At 38.5% G+C, this 14,840-nt stretch overlaps 1 protein-coding gene and 1 long non-coding RNA gene across 2 annotated transcripts; both read left to right on the top strand.

Annotated features, from left to right (window-relative positions):
• The first annotated feature begins 997 nt into the window (after positions 1-997).
• On the top strand, positions 998-3,239 carry LOC146471377 (uncharacterized). Its single transcript, XR_014866845.1, has 2 exons — positions 998-2,818; positions 2,852-3,239. It is a non-coding gene; the product is annotated as an uncharacterized LOC146471377 (long non-coding RNA).
• A 3,820-nt stretch (positions 3,240-7,059) lies between these two features.
• Positions 7,060-13,427, top strand: LOC146471376 (protein NCBP2AS2 homolog). The gene is made up of 4 exons (XM_085121000.1): positions 7,060-7,163; positions 9,932-9,962; positions 11,001-11,073; positions 11,935-13,427. Exons 1-4 carry the CDS (start codon positions 7,141-7,143, stop codon positions 12,087-12,089), a joined length of 282 nt encoding a protein of 93 aa, XP_084977126.1. The 5' UTR covers positions 7,060-7,140; the 3' UTR covers positions 12,090-13,427.
• The last annotated feature ends 1,413 nt before the right edge of the window (positions 13,428-14,840 follow it).

The raw sequence follows: 14,840 nt of genomic DNA, 5'->3' as shown, positions 1-14,840 counted from the left end.
GCCCCTTTAACAATGCTAGGTACATTATGGCCACTGCTTGAATAGCTTTTGCTTTCTCGTGTATAGAAGTGTTGTTTGTTTGTTTTTTTGGTATCCTGTTTATGCAGACAAGCGCCAATTTGGACACCAAATCACAGTTGTGGGTAGCCAAATTAACAGGAGTAGACGTTGTTTGAAACAGTTCGCAGCTAGGCCAAATACTTATGACTGTCAACAGTTCCTGATATAATATTATCAGAGGCGATGATTTCATCCAATAAGTTCACTGCCTGGGCTCTCAGCTGTAATTCAGCAAGACCTCAGTCAGCAACTAAAACAAGATATGTTTGAAATAATTTTTTCGTTGTGAGCTAGCTTCTCCAAAGTTTGTTGGCAGACTGCCATTGCTTCAAACAAGAGGGGTGGGGGTGGTGAGATTTATGTCATAGAAATACTAACTTGCCATCAGAATCTGATTACTTGGAAAATGGCAGGAGGAAGTTCCCCAGACAACGATGATGATGATGATGATGATGTTCATGATGATGCTGATGATGATGATGATGATGTGGAAGGTCGTTTTGGTTACCATATAATGGGATTTTACGACCACTACAATTATTCTCAAATAAATGTGTCTGAGTGATACATGTTTGAATGAAAGAACAGTTATTTTTTTATTATTATTCCACAAGATGAATCAGTTAAATACACCCTAAGTTAATGAATATTAATCCTTATGATGTATGTTGGAGCTGAAGATTTATTCTCCTTAAAGTCACAAAATTGAACATTGAAAACCAGATTTATGATTTCTGGATTGTTTTTGTGTATTTACATGATTTTAAAAAATAATCTTGTTGAAGGCTTCCCTCCCATTTAGAAATCTGCTGGGTATGTTATCAACATTATACAGTTAAGAGGCAATTTTTCAGTACTTTAGCTAAGAAGCTGTGCAACCTTTTAACTGAGGGGTGAGTTCAGAGTTTTGTTTTTGTTTTGTTTTGTTGTTGTTTTTTTTGAGGCTGGGGGGGGGGGGAGGGGGGAAGGTCACAACCCTCATAAGAAGTGGAAGACAATCCTGATTTGTCTCATGCGACAATCTATATTTTGAAAATGTTTGGTATTCTGGACACCCCTTACCCCCTTTAATAAGATCTTTATGCACAACTGTAAAACGTAAAAGACAAGAGTTCCCAATAAAATATCTGATTGGTGGCCCTCAAAGATATTAAAGAAGAGACAGCTAAAGGTCTTTATTTGTGGGGGCGACACTTGAGGCATAGTTTATATGTGTAACATGAGGGAAGTGGCCAAACCTATAACTGTACTTCATGGACAGGACCCACCAAATCACAAAATAGATAGTGGTCTCTGCCTGCACTCCCCACCCCCTTCCTTAACGTTTAAAGATCATGTCTTTATTGCATAGCCACCCAACTATCCGCAGTAAATAATGACAATGAGATCACCTCGCTTTTCTTGTTTATTTAGCAATGCTGAGTCTTGCTAGCTAAATATTTCTATGTCAAGTCAAATTTTAAAGCCAATAAAGTTTTGTTGGTAATGTTCATGAGATAGGTGGTGTCTTTGATAACCCCCCTTTCCCAGACAAGATGGGTCCTCTTTGAACAAAACTTGTTACGACCAGTTCCCTTAGAACATAATTAAGTACAAGAGCATTAATACACGGCGTGTGCATTATACAATGCAACGCGTTATATTCATGTGTAGTTTGGCTAAGTTCTTGCTTGCTCATCCTGTCAATGCTTGGGCTTTGTCTCTTACTTTTGTGATAACAAGCATAAACAAGTTTGTTATTAGTGAGCTATTCATAAACACGAGCATGAGAAGAAGGAAAAAGTTCTCTTTTTTCTTGTGCTCATGCTTGGCCTTATCACAGAAGTATGAATCATGCTTTGGGGTTTTCTAGCATTCAAACTTGAAATAGTAGTTCTATCAAAAACTTATTTGCATGTCAGAAAGCCCGAGATTACTGGTCAAGGTCTGATACATAAGGCTAAAATAATAAAATTGCAAGTAGCTGTTATTAAAAAGTCATTATTTTACCATTTTTGGTCCTGATCACATTTTATAGCACCGTATCTATGCAAGTCACTTTGATTGTCATCGTGTGCCCCCTTGACATATAGCCAATAGTGTCCCCTCTTACAGCTCTCCACTTTTAGGGGTGTTTGTAAACCATTTTTGACAGAAGGGGTAATCCTTTCATATACTTTCCATGGAAAATGGTACCGTTTTCATACCTTCAGTACAAACACTGCGTCTTTTTTTTTGGTTGGTCTGTTCGAGATATTTTGAAAGACTCTTATTTTCTTCGACATGCGTCCAAAACTTTGTTGAACCAAACGTCGGGGGCGTTTGAGCAGGTCGTTCAACATTGTTGAAAGTGAAAGAAATGTTGAAAGCGTGTAGAATCAAATTTAAATTGGTTTAAACTTTCATTCAACATTTCGTTTGCTATCGCAAATGTTGAATGGTGTTGAAACCGTTTGAACACTCTGTTCAGCATTTGCCCAACATCCGTTCAACTTTTGTTGAATAAATGTTGGTCAAATGTTGAAACCGTTTCCACGGGGCTGTACTGAGCTTTCCCCAACCCTTTCTTTACTTCAGCTCTTGAAATCCCTCCCGGTGGGGGGGGGGGGGGTACTCCCTATAATGGGCTATACGGGGAGGCTCTACCCAAAAGGGGTACCTTTTTCACGCTTCAGGTATATGAAAGGGTAGAGATCTTTCACGAGTCAAGTATATGAAAGGGTAGCGAAATCTGTCATTTAGGTAATTTAAAGGGCCTTTCATTATTTTCCAATGGAAGGTATACGAAAGGGGGACCATTTGTCAATGGAAGGTATACGAAAGGGGTATCTTTTCTGCCAAAAATGGTATATAAAAGGGTAAGGGGTCGGACCTCGGGGCGGAGCCTCTCCGTATTAAATTATTTTGAGTACCCCCTCCCCCGGGAAATCTCTGCCCTTTTATGTATCTCCAGCCTGGCAGATTCTCCCTGTATAAGTATTATAGAGAGTATTTCCGGGGTTATGCAGGCTGGAGCAACGAGAAGGGGTTGTATTTGCAGTCTTCTGTACGCACAGGTGAACCAAGCTCAAGTTGAGAGCCAGCGCATATCATATTGGGTAATAACGGTCTAGTAATAAGAGTTCGTATAGGAATATTTAAGATATGTTTTAGGAAACAGGAATACTCAAACAATGTCAATATAAAAAATCCTTATCTTACTTCCATGGTGTATTTCTTGCTATCTGCAGCTTACTTTGCTGATTTGAGGTGTTTTTAGCGAGTTATCGCTTCCTAGGTGTTTCCTTGGAAAATCAACCCACATAATTATGATACCGAGTCCGGGAATCAAACCGGGTGAAGGGTGACGGTCCGTGCAAAACGTATTGACTTAAAATTGGTTACCGTCCGTATCTGTGCGACAGTATTAGACATGGATAGAGATGAGTGCTCTCATGCCTGCTCTCACATTTATATGTAGGAAGACCACGCCATTGGTAAACATCTGGCCACTGCTGGTGGCTTTAAATGGTCGTGATCGATGAGCTAATACTGGGTTACTGTCTTTGTATGAAGTGTTGAAGGCAAGAACGACGTTCATGACCTTCTGGCATTTGTTATTTCAAGGTATCTTGTAAATTCCTTGTCTAAAATGATATGACCAGGCTTAGATTTACTTGAAATAAGCGCCTCCCTCCCAATTAGCTGCATGTCCTCAACAGAGTGCGCTATGAGTGCACAGTCATCACGGAAAAGAGAAGACCTCTTAAAACCTGAGTACGTCCGCAGTAAGTCTGAGTAAGTCTACGTCCGCAGTTCTGTTTTATACTGACCAAGTTTGCACGTTGCACGAGTCAACTTCGAGTCAGGTTCCACTTCTTCTACTTTTCTTTTTGATTTTGATGTGATTCTTGCTTTCATAATGGTGTGCTATTAAACTGATGTTCGAAGCACGACTGGAACGAGATATTGGGGAAATTAAGCACAAAAGTTTTTGAGCCGCGGACGGCAACTCGGAAATTGAATTTCCTCTTTTTTGTAGCGTTTTTATGCCATCGCGTTTGTAACGTCAAGCCACAGTCATCAACAAGAGCTTTCCCATGTCTGTGGTAAGGAGCAAAACCACGCCAAAAAAGGAAACATTCAACCTCCGGTTTCCTCGCCATCTATAATTTTCCTGAAACGGTTTGTCCAATGTTGTTGGTGACTACAGCTCCAGTCACTATGCTTGTGAAACACACAAGTCAGGAAAAATTCCCATGGTGTCTACATTTTGCCCGCGAATGGTACAGATTCTATTCTATGTTATCCAGCTGGGTGTCCTGTGGACGCAACAAGATGGCGCTTGTGACAGGCAGGTAATACTTCATCACCCCGTTTTCTCAGTGGGTGGGTACAAAACGAAGACCGAAGACCTAAGACCCAAAAACGAAAAACAAGGAGCAACAAGATTTGCGGTTTTCAACAAATCTGACCAGGGTCTTCATTTTGTACAAAACCCCACCAAAAGTACAAAACGAAGACCCCTTCAAAATCGTCTTGAAAATACTTCAAAATGGCTCGAACATGATTATCGACCGAAACAGAAACAAGAAACAACAAGATTTGCGGTTATCAACGAATTTGACCAGGATCTTCGTTTTGTGCATAACCCTGCCAAAAGCACAAAACGAAGAAGAGCCTTCTTGAAATTACTTGAAATTAGCTCTAAACAGTATTCTCCGACTAATGAGCGAAGAGCATTTATCGATGACAATCTCTTTTTTTCCTTAGCGGAAGTGGGGGGGGGGGGGGGGGTGACGGGTGGGCTTGTTTTGTACTTTCGAGGGTTTTTCTTAATTGAACGAAGACCCCAGGGCGCTCTAAATAACAAAGTATCACTAAATATTATTCGCTCATTAATAAGACCCCTAATAAGTCGGAGAGTACTGTTTCAAGCTAATTTCAAGTGATTTCAAGACGCAAAAAATAGCCTATCCTAAGTGCATTTACAGCAGGTTGTTTTCCTGATTTTAGTAAGGAAATCGTTAGCTGGCATTCTTCAAAGTCTTATACAGAAGAATGCCAGCTAATGATTTCCTGACTAAAATCAGGAAAAAAAAACTGTCATAAAGGGAGTTGACTGTATTTGAACGCCTGGAACAGGCTAAGCCAAAGTCTGAGTGATGTCGTTCTTGTTAAGGTCGGTTGCTAGTAGGAGGTATGTCCCCGGCTAACTTGAGGCCAATTACCGTTGTTTCTAGATATCCAGGCCCCGGTTGTTCAAAGAGCGGATAACTCTATCCAGTAGATAAGTTGTTATCCGGTGGATAAAATGTTCTCCAACTAATTCATTTTATCTGTTGGATAAAAGTACCCGCTTTTGAACAATTGGGGCCAGATATTTTTTGATCCGTGTGGTCCTTAATATAAGATATCTGTCTAGTTAAGGCTCCCGTCTGAATAGTCATTTACCACTACATTGCGTTTAATTTTGTCCCCTTTTTCACTCCAAAGGAACGAGTAGAAAATTTTATAACGTTTGCATTTGAGTATAGAGATAGACGAGTTCAGAGACAACTTTAGAATAGCAATTAATCAATAACAGTAAGTCTACGGTATTTTGAGGAACTTCACTAAGATGTTCCAATCATTGTCCAGCTTTGGCGTAAGGCTGAAGTGTCCTCGGCCGGGTCAATTTATAGCCAAACATCCAGAGCTTCTTCTTTAAATTTAGGCCCAGCTTTTGAACTTCCTTCCGGGAAAAACTCATTTTCTGGTAAGAAACGTTTCATTTTGGTAAAAAACGAGGAGGCGGATATTGGTCCGCAAACGTTTTCTTGAAAATAAGAGAACATCAATGCTCAGGCATTTATCCAGGCTGACGGATGTGGCAAGAACGTCTTTTAATTGATTTTTGTCCTCTTGTTTTATAAAGATTGGTTTGAGTAAATGTTTTGGTATAGTGACGTAACTTGACCCCAATATACTAGAATACACATTTTTTAAAGGTTAATTAAATTGAAGAAAAATTCCACCAGCGCGCGTTGGATATGAGATGATAAATAGCCAACGAGGCGCGTAGTCCCGAGTTGGCTAGGGTTAGTTAGATTAGAGTTAGTGTTACTGAGTTGGGGTTACGTTTAGGGTTAGCAATGGTTAGGGTTAGGGTCAGGTCACATGCACGTATGTAACTTGACAACATCTTGACCGCTTACTGTTTGTTTGGAAAACCGGTAAAATTTTTCACCAAAATGGTACAGTATAAGCGCTTTCCAGTTTTCATAAGAAAACCTTGTTTTGGTGGGAAATCAAAACCCTCCCACCGTCAATTTTCGAAAACAAGTTGCGTATCTCATGAACGAGATGAGCATGTATGATGAAGCCAAATGAGCAGTGATATTCCATGAATACCTGAATACCAGCAAAAACGAGGAAAGAGAGGCATTCCTTTAAATAAAAAAAATTTACACGAAAAATTGCCCTTCCATTTGACCTCTCATCACCGGACACAATAGTTTTCCATAAACTTCCAAGTCTCAAACCACTGAAAATTTATGAGAATGAGCGCTCAGTCTCGCTGAGCTTCAGCCAAAAATTAGATGCTTTTTTATAACAAGATCTTAAAACAAGCGTTTCACAGTTCGAACTGTAGTTTGAATAAGAAACCAAGGACCCTTTTTTTTTTTAACTTTTCCAAGTGCCCTTCACTCTCCTCCCTTCCCCTCCAAAAAGAAGAAGAAGAGGTAGAAGAAGAAGAAGAAGAAGAAGAAGAAGAAGAAGAAGAAGAAGAAGAAGAAGAAGAAGAAGAAGAAGAAGAAGAAGAAATCGAAGAGAAAATGTTGTAGTGCAGTGATGTCCATTCCACCACCTGATCTGAACGAGGTAAGTAAACGGCATATTTATTGTTTAATTGTTTAATGTTAATTTTGTTTATTTCTTCCGTATTCCGGTGTTCCGATGTTCTATTTTCAAGATTCGTAATTTTAGTCACATGCCCGAGGCCTAGTCCACTCGCTTGATGTCTTGAGGCTTGGCTACTCGGCGGTCTCGAAAGCCATCCTTGTGAAAATAGTGTTTGGAGTAATTGTTTGAAGTGAATGTTCCTTCGAGCTGCTTTTCCGTGCAGTAAATGTGTGGAATATGCCGTTACGGATGTTGTTAAGGTTAGACTTAGAGATAAGGTTGCCTCTTTGATGATGCATTTCCAACAGCGCTTGAAAATTGTTTGCATGCCGAACACCTATACGAACCTCGGATTGGATCCTCTGCTGGCTAATGATGACATAAGCTTAATTAATTTTGTCTTAAATCTACATCACTTTGCTGGCTATAAAATAAGCGTAGTTGGCTGTTCGTAAAGGTTTCGTGTTTGATCCTTTGCCTATTATCAATTCAGAATAAGTACTTAGTCTAAGGGACCGTTTACACAATCATGCGATTGGTTTGCTGATGCAACGTTTGTGCAAGGCTATGACTTCAAATCGCTTATGTTGGTATATCTGCATTAATTTTATTATACACTGGGTCATTGCATAGTGCAATTCCAGAAATTTGATTGGATTAGCGGCCATGGTATATGAGCCATTATAACATGTCCGATCCGGGAAATAGTGACCATTTAATAATATTGTCTTCTGGTTGTTCTTGCAAAGTGAAATCAGTAAGATCTGCAATATTTCTTGATTGTTTTAAGGTGATTCCGCTGAAAAAGAAGGAGTATTTAAAATTGTCTAAGACTTGGTCCAGTTCATGACTATGTTATAAGCATTACAAAAATGCAATAAAAAATGGGGGTCACCGTGCTCGTTTTTGTGCAACCTGGATGGCTATTATAGTAACTAGATGACCCACGAGGTTTATATTGGGAACGCTAGTAATCAGAAATAGGAAACTATCATTTCTAGAAAAATTAATTTATTGCATTAAAATATCGAAGCAGCTCAACAAAATTTACTTTAATCTTACACAACAAACTATTTTCATTGAGCTGGAATTACGATTATGAAAGAAATTAAAGATTTTGCTGCGTGTGCACATAAGCAGCACTACCTAAATACGTGCTTTTTAAAGCATTCAAATAAAAATATCTCAAAGTAGAGTTTTAAACTTTTCTTTAAATCGCGATATATAGTGGTCAACCGTATCACATTTAAATTGATGCATTAAAAAATGGGGGTCACCGTGCTCGTTTAGAAGAAAAGGACCATTATATTTTCCTGCCAAGCTTAACCTCAAGGAAATCCCGTAATGTTGTGCGCGCGTGCTCGTGCGCGCGCTAAATGACGCGAAAAATTATGCGCAGCAAGGATGCGCAATGCAATTCGATGGAATCACCTTAACAAAACAATTATTCCACCTGCGCGCCTTGTTGGCTATCTTTCATCTCATATCCAGTGCGTGCTTGAGGAAATAATTGTCCATTTATCCTCAGTCAGCTCTGCCTTTCTAAATCTGAATACTTAAAGACGGTGCCTGAAGTATTTTTGCGCGGTTTATGACTTTGTGGGAAGAGCAGATCTTAGCAAGGGCTATTGAAATCCAAAAAGAAAATTGGGGGTAACCATGCATTTTTTAGAGATAATTAAGCAACAATAATAATTTTTCTAAAAAGCAGTAAAATACAAAGCAATGTGTGGCAGTTTTTTTCCCCTCCAAATTTAAGCTTTATTATCTCTGAAAAATGCATGGTTATCACCAATTTTCTTGTTGGATACCAAGAGCACTTGCTAAGTTCCGCTTTCTTTGCATAGTTCTAAACCATGCAAAAATATCCCTGTATTAGTTGCCACCAGCCATAGGAAACCCGAGTATCACGAGATGCGCAGAATGTATGTGCAGTAACAAAAGTAGGCACCGTCCTTGATTAAGGCAAATTGCATATTTGATATTTACCGGTATGTGTGAGGAGATTTAATTTACTGGTTCTACACAGAAGCTTATTGCAAATTTATGGATGGGGAGGCACTCCATGTTATGAAATTTCTTTTGCTGCTCCTTTTGAGGGCTTAGGGATGTCCTAGATTTGACCCCATTTTTGTGTCACTTTCTATCAGCTGACTTGAACTTAGTTACATGTAATTCGAACTCCCCGCTAACACAAACTCGTTTTAATTTCTCTTGGCCCAAATTGACCCTGACAATTCAAACTCTATCTTAAAGATTTTGTTGCCTTACCAGTGAAATTGACTGTTAGTAGTAACTGAGAGAATGAAGAAGAAACATCAACGGCAGTAAACTATAAATGTGCAGTTCCAGAAAATATCCATACTCCCCCCATGGAAAGGTTTTTTTTTTGTTTTGCACTCCCCCTCCCCCCAGAAAATTCAAGTCTAGCTTCATACTTTGCTTCTAAAATTTGGCTTTTAAGGCCCCCCTCCCACTTGGAATTTCCGATGACCTTCCATGGGGTGAGTATCAATTTTTTTTTTGGAACTTCACAATTACACCCTTTTTCAAATCAAACCCTTTTTTTTTTTTTGCTGAGATTCTACTGACACTTCATCTGCAAAGTTAATCTTGAGAGCCTGAGGATCAGATTAGTGATTGTCATGGCTCAGTTGTTGGCAGGAAAATGATCAATGTCATTGGTTTTCTTTGTGCTCCTTTCCAGGGTGATCTTCTGGGGCCTGGGGCCCATTTCTCAAAAGTCTTGATAACTTACCGGGACTGAGAAGTGTCTTTGGTGATAAATGTTTCTTAACAGAAGTCAATTTTTGTTAGCTCTGAATTATTGCTAAATTTTAAAATCTTATAATTCTATGAAAACATTGGCCAAGTGCCATGTCTGAAATCACTTTGAAATGGGCGAAAAAACATTTTTTTACCGTGCCTGGTAAGTTACGGGGACTTTCGAGAAACAGGCCCCTGGAAAGCTTATTTAGTTTATAACTAACAATTCAAATCTTTTGTGTTATTTTCTGTGTTGATGTAGGTTGCTGGCCAATGAGCATGTTGTTGAAAGAGTAAGTAATCACTGATTTAAAGTAATTATTATAACATAGCAGGCGTGCTTCCCTATCTAATTCCTATCGGCGTCATCATGGTACATTTCTCAACAAATGCATGGCCATGCGTCCATCAGATGACGTGTGCAAATCAGATGGGAAGCCATGCGCACTATGTTATAAGAAACTATTTACAGAGAGACAACACTATATAACACTATGTATATTTATAAGAGCTTGTCATAGGTTAATGAAACTTTAAGATTTACTGATATGAGAAACCACTTTCACCTTTGTGTTTTTGTACAGCACATTGAGAGAAGTTTGTAATTGATCAGGAACAAAACCTGTTTTCTAGGGCTTAATTAATTAATTTGTTTTCACTATGTTATAACTTAAAAATAATTTGTTCATGTTTTTAGCTGTGCGTATATCAAGTTATGGATGCACTTGGGAAGTTTGGAGAGCCCTCAAGAAGCTAGAGTTGCTCTTGGCTACGCCTCAAGCAACTCTTATGCTTCTTTCATGCCCTTCAAACTTCCCACATACATCCATAACTCGTTATTATTTGCACGCTTGCATGAACCAATTCTTAAGCATCATCAATGTATTATGCTTAATGACATGGTTAGCCAACTGTATGACTTCAAAAATATGAACACTGCTTAAACATACCCATTCATGTTCATTTGTTCATAACACGACCATATCAGCTCTGGTGTATTTTTATTGTGTATAAATAATTGCTACTACTAAATGGTTAAACTTCTGGTATAGCATGCCCACGGATCATGTGCTCCTCACCCCTCTTTGCTCGTACCAATAACCTCCTTTGCTTTCATGATATCAAAGATCCCCTGTATTTTGAGCATAGTCAAGTTCTTTGGAACCAAAAAAAAGCAACCAAGTCAAAAAAAAGAGAAAGCTGAGTGTTTGAATGGTTGATCTGCCCTGATTTTTGTTAGTATTGTCCTAGAATACTGTGAGATAAACGGCTCAATATCACAAGGATATATAATGCAATTACTTTAAAACTAATTATGTCGTTGTTACCAGCTTGCAAATTCCTACCCCATCCGCCGTCTGGCTCAGCTTACTCACTACACCTACAGACGTATGATGCTTTGGGGTAAGTGTTTTTCAATGTAACGTAGCATACAATGTGTCTACATGTACCTTCGAGGTGAGATTAAGAATTCAAATTACATCTGCAGCAAACTCTGTTACATTGTCCCATAATGACATACGGAAAGTTATTGCTTATAGTACTCAGTTCACAGACATCTTATTCAAAATTCAGCTATAATCTTGGGCAGTTACATTAAACACGAACAGAGACACCGCTAAACATTTCAGATTTTCTTGTCAGCAAGTCGAGTCTACGACAAATAGAAAACTTCGCCAATTATCCAGGAGATTACAGACATTAATCTGGAGACCAGAAGAAACGGCTCAAAATCTGGAGTTAACATACCTAAATCTGGAGACCGGGAGATGCGGTTCAAAATCTGGAGACTCCCGGATTATCCGGGAGAGTTGACAGCCCTGTTTATGGGCAAATTTTCAGAACCAATTGTGTAATCACACTGAAATATTTTAACAGGTGTCGTTTCATAGCCTGCAAATTAGGTTTCAAAAATCATGTGCACTCTTTGTTGTTTGCCACTCTGAAACAATTTTAATTGATGTAAATTTTATTGATGGAATGTGCTGACTTTGGAACAGCGTTCTATAACAGTTCCTTCTCTTCCTTGCTACCTTTGAATTAGTGAAACGTTTGCTTCAAAGCCTTGTTGTTCTCATAGGAATTTATAGTCAGTGAATAAAGTGTCTTTCCCTTGAGGATAAGTTCCTTTTTGAAGCCGTTCAATAAACTTGCAGTTTATGTGTTTTGTCAAGTTTAAAACTACTTGGTTATGCGTCATGGTTTTCAACTCGATAATTATGCTGGTTTTTTAAACGCTACGTTTGCCATTACTTTCTCTCTTAGGCAATGATGCCCTGGATAAAGCGGTAAAATCAAGTGAGGAAAAGGAAAGTTTTCAAAGATACCCTCAAGCTAAAGGACGAGTTGTTTCCTTTACAAGGAATTTTTTAAGAAACATTCAGAATGAGATAGAAAAGAACCAGCGTGGACAGAGATAACAGAACATCCATGTAAATTATTGTACAGTTTAAGTCATTTCTATTTTCCTTAGGGAGTGCAGTGATACATCAATATTTTCTTGCTGAACACTGGAGTGCACAAAACTGTCCAGTGCTGTGTATCTAACAGAAACTAAGGGAAACAAGTATCGTTTTCAAATCCGCGGTTTTGGAAGAGCATGCAGTGAGAATGTTAACAGTTAAGAAATGAATTTGTATCAAATAACTGTTGATCCAGTAGCTTACATAAATATTATTTACATAATTTTAAGTACTACGTGGAGGAAACTTTGGTTTGATATTGAGGTACACGTTATACGACTTCTTTTGTGACAGGAGTCCTAGCTTAAGGCTTGCTAATAAGCCAAGGAACACTGTAACATTTATTGTATAATTTGTAGCCTATAAGATTTCAGTGCTTGACACAACCACCTTCTACAGTTTTTCAGCTTTTGTTTTGAGAAAGAAAATCTAACATTTTGAAACATTAATTTTGTTGGCTTATTCGAATATTTTTAGCTGTACAGGGAGGGTTGTAGTTTCTCATTGACTGTATCTAGTATGCCTCAGTAAATAAGATGGGATTGAAATGAGTGCTAACAATGAACTAGCTTCAATTAATAATGACACATGAACCAATTACTCACGGGAGGTTTGAAGAGCACCAAAGATGCACAAGACTTGCTCGAGGTGTAGCGTATAACATTTTCAACGCGGTAGTTTTGTATAAAGGGAAATTTTTTATGTTGACGTCATCAGCGTGCATGATGGGAATATGACGCATGTGCGCACAATTGAATTTGATTAAACGCATTTACTAGCTATGGTATAAGAATTATTGAATAGATGGTTAAAGGGGCAGTGTCACCAATTTTTAGTGCACCTTTGAATAGCAAAAAATACATATTTTTATTAATGGAAATGTTAAAATAATAGTTCAGTTTTGTTAACAATGAGTATTTTATAAATGAGCTAGTATAAACTTGTTATCTTTTTCTGTGGATGGTTTCGATGGAAATAGATTAGAACTTGAAAAATTGACCAATTTTTTCAAGTTCTTCCCATGTATTTTGGACAGAAATGCTTAAAACCTGGTTTACAAATTGTTCTTCGTTGGAGAAATCACTTGTTAATATTTTCTTCCAGGCGCTCTACAAAGAATTTTATTTCAGTTAAATATTTGAGTAGCTTTTATAAAATACGGCAAACTCTCTGTGGCAGTGCCCCTTTAAACAACAGTAATTCAAATTTATTGCAAGAATCATTGTAAAAAGCTATTCAGCCGGAGTCACAATTATAGCTGGCAAGACACAAGCATTGCCAAACTGATTAACTTCAGACTGATTGACTTCAATTATTCTGTACACCTTCATTAAGTACCTGTAGCAGACTTCTTTCTCGAAACTCAGGAGGTTTGGTGATCCTGTGGCTGCTATTTTCCCAAGGGATGGTAGGTTGTCCACTGTATTAGTGGTGGAGCCATCAAATAAGGCCAAGGTGTTAGACCTCCCCCACCCTCCCCCCCTCCAAAAAAAAAAAAGAAAAGAAAACCCTATTAGGCTAAAACTTAAACCCAAAGAATTTTAACAGCCCAGAACATAACCTCTAAAAGGTCCATCTTGTTATGCATAAAAACTCTATAAATGCCCCTATCTAAAAATAATCGCTGCATCATTTGTGACCAAAAAATGGTTACAGTCATTAATTTCAAACCTGCAAAGGATCTTTGCACCTTCCTGTTAACGATATACCCAGTTGTCCTGAATATTACAGGAATATTCAAGGCATTTGTTGGCTAGTTTGAATGCTACATTTAATTGAGGGTAGTAAACAAAGGGCATAAACAAAATCCGTTTTTGTTCGACAGTGCATTCTGTTTGCCCGCAAAATTTATTTTAGTCCTCCCAAGAACCTTTCCTTATTCTTGTATCTTTGATGTTATAGCTCAGTCTGCCTTCTTACTTAGCAGTTAAAGTCATTCTTTTTGTCATCCTGGCCCGCCTAGATATGCTTTGCTACCTGCAGCGCCAAGAAATTGTACATGTAAATTTATACGAACACCTAATAAAGCTGAAGTTGAAGTCTGACGAGTGGCAACCCTGAGGTACACTGTAGGACAGGAAGCCAACAATATGCAAAATACGGAGGCCTTTTGTATGCAACCCTAGAGAGAAATCAATGCACCTACATGTATCAATGTTAAGCCCAAGTAGAGGGTGTGGGTCATTTGACGTTTTTGTGATTGGTCAAATCCCCTCAGTCGGGGTGACTGTTTCTGTTTCAAGTATATCATACTTTCTTAAGTACAGTCGCCTCCTGATAACTCGAACCAATTTTCCTTTCAGGTCATTTTCTATATAATTTTACCCTCGATAACTCGAACCTTTTTCAATTTCCCTTGAAGGTTCGAGTTATCGGGAGTCGACTGTATATCATAGATCCAAACTGTGCATATATTCAACAGTCAAATGCCCAAGGGTTGGGCTGCAAGATCAAATACCACACATCTGCCTCAGGGGTTAGCCCTTATGCTTATGTTGCTATCATGTCACATGAAAACTAAACCCCTTTTAACCTGTCTTGTCCTACTTTACTGGTAAACATGACATGATGGGTTGGAGTTCAGAGCTTGTTGGCTGATTTCTTTTCCTGCTGGTGTAGTGTGGGGTGAAACATGATTTAAAAATCTGCAGCACTGCCACAGATGTTTGAAAACTGTGCCAATTTTGGTCCACTTGAACTTATTTTCTG

This window comes from Pavona decussata, unplaced genomic scaffold (genome assembly GCF_977016875.1).
Source record: "Pavona decussata unplaced genomic scaffold, jaPavDecu1.1 SCAFFOLD_105, whole genome shotgun sequence".
Classification (NCBI taxonomy): Eukaryota; Metazoa; Cnidaria; class Anthozoa; order Scleractinia; family Agariciidae; genus Pavona; species Pavona decussata.
The sequence above is the reverse complement of the archived record's forward strand: the minus strand, read 5'-3'. Positions and strand labels throughout refer to the sequence as shown.

Bases quoted from the DNA above. Each gene is read 5' to 3' on its own strand.
- LOC146471376 (XM_085121000.1), top strand. From the start codon at position 7,141: ATGCCGTTACGGATGTTGTTAAG. The intron at 7,164-9,931 runs GTTAGACTTAGA...GTGTTGATGTAG, and splicing joins CCGTTACGGATGTTGTTAAG to GTTGCTGGCCAATGAGCATG. The intron at 9,963-11,000 runs GTAAGTAATCAC...CGTTGTTACCAG, and splicing joins ATGAGCATGTTGTTGAAAGA to CTTGCAAATTCCTACCCCAT.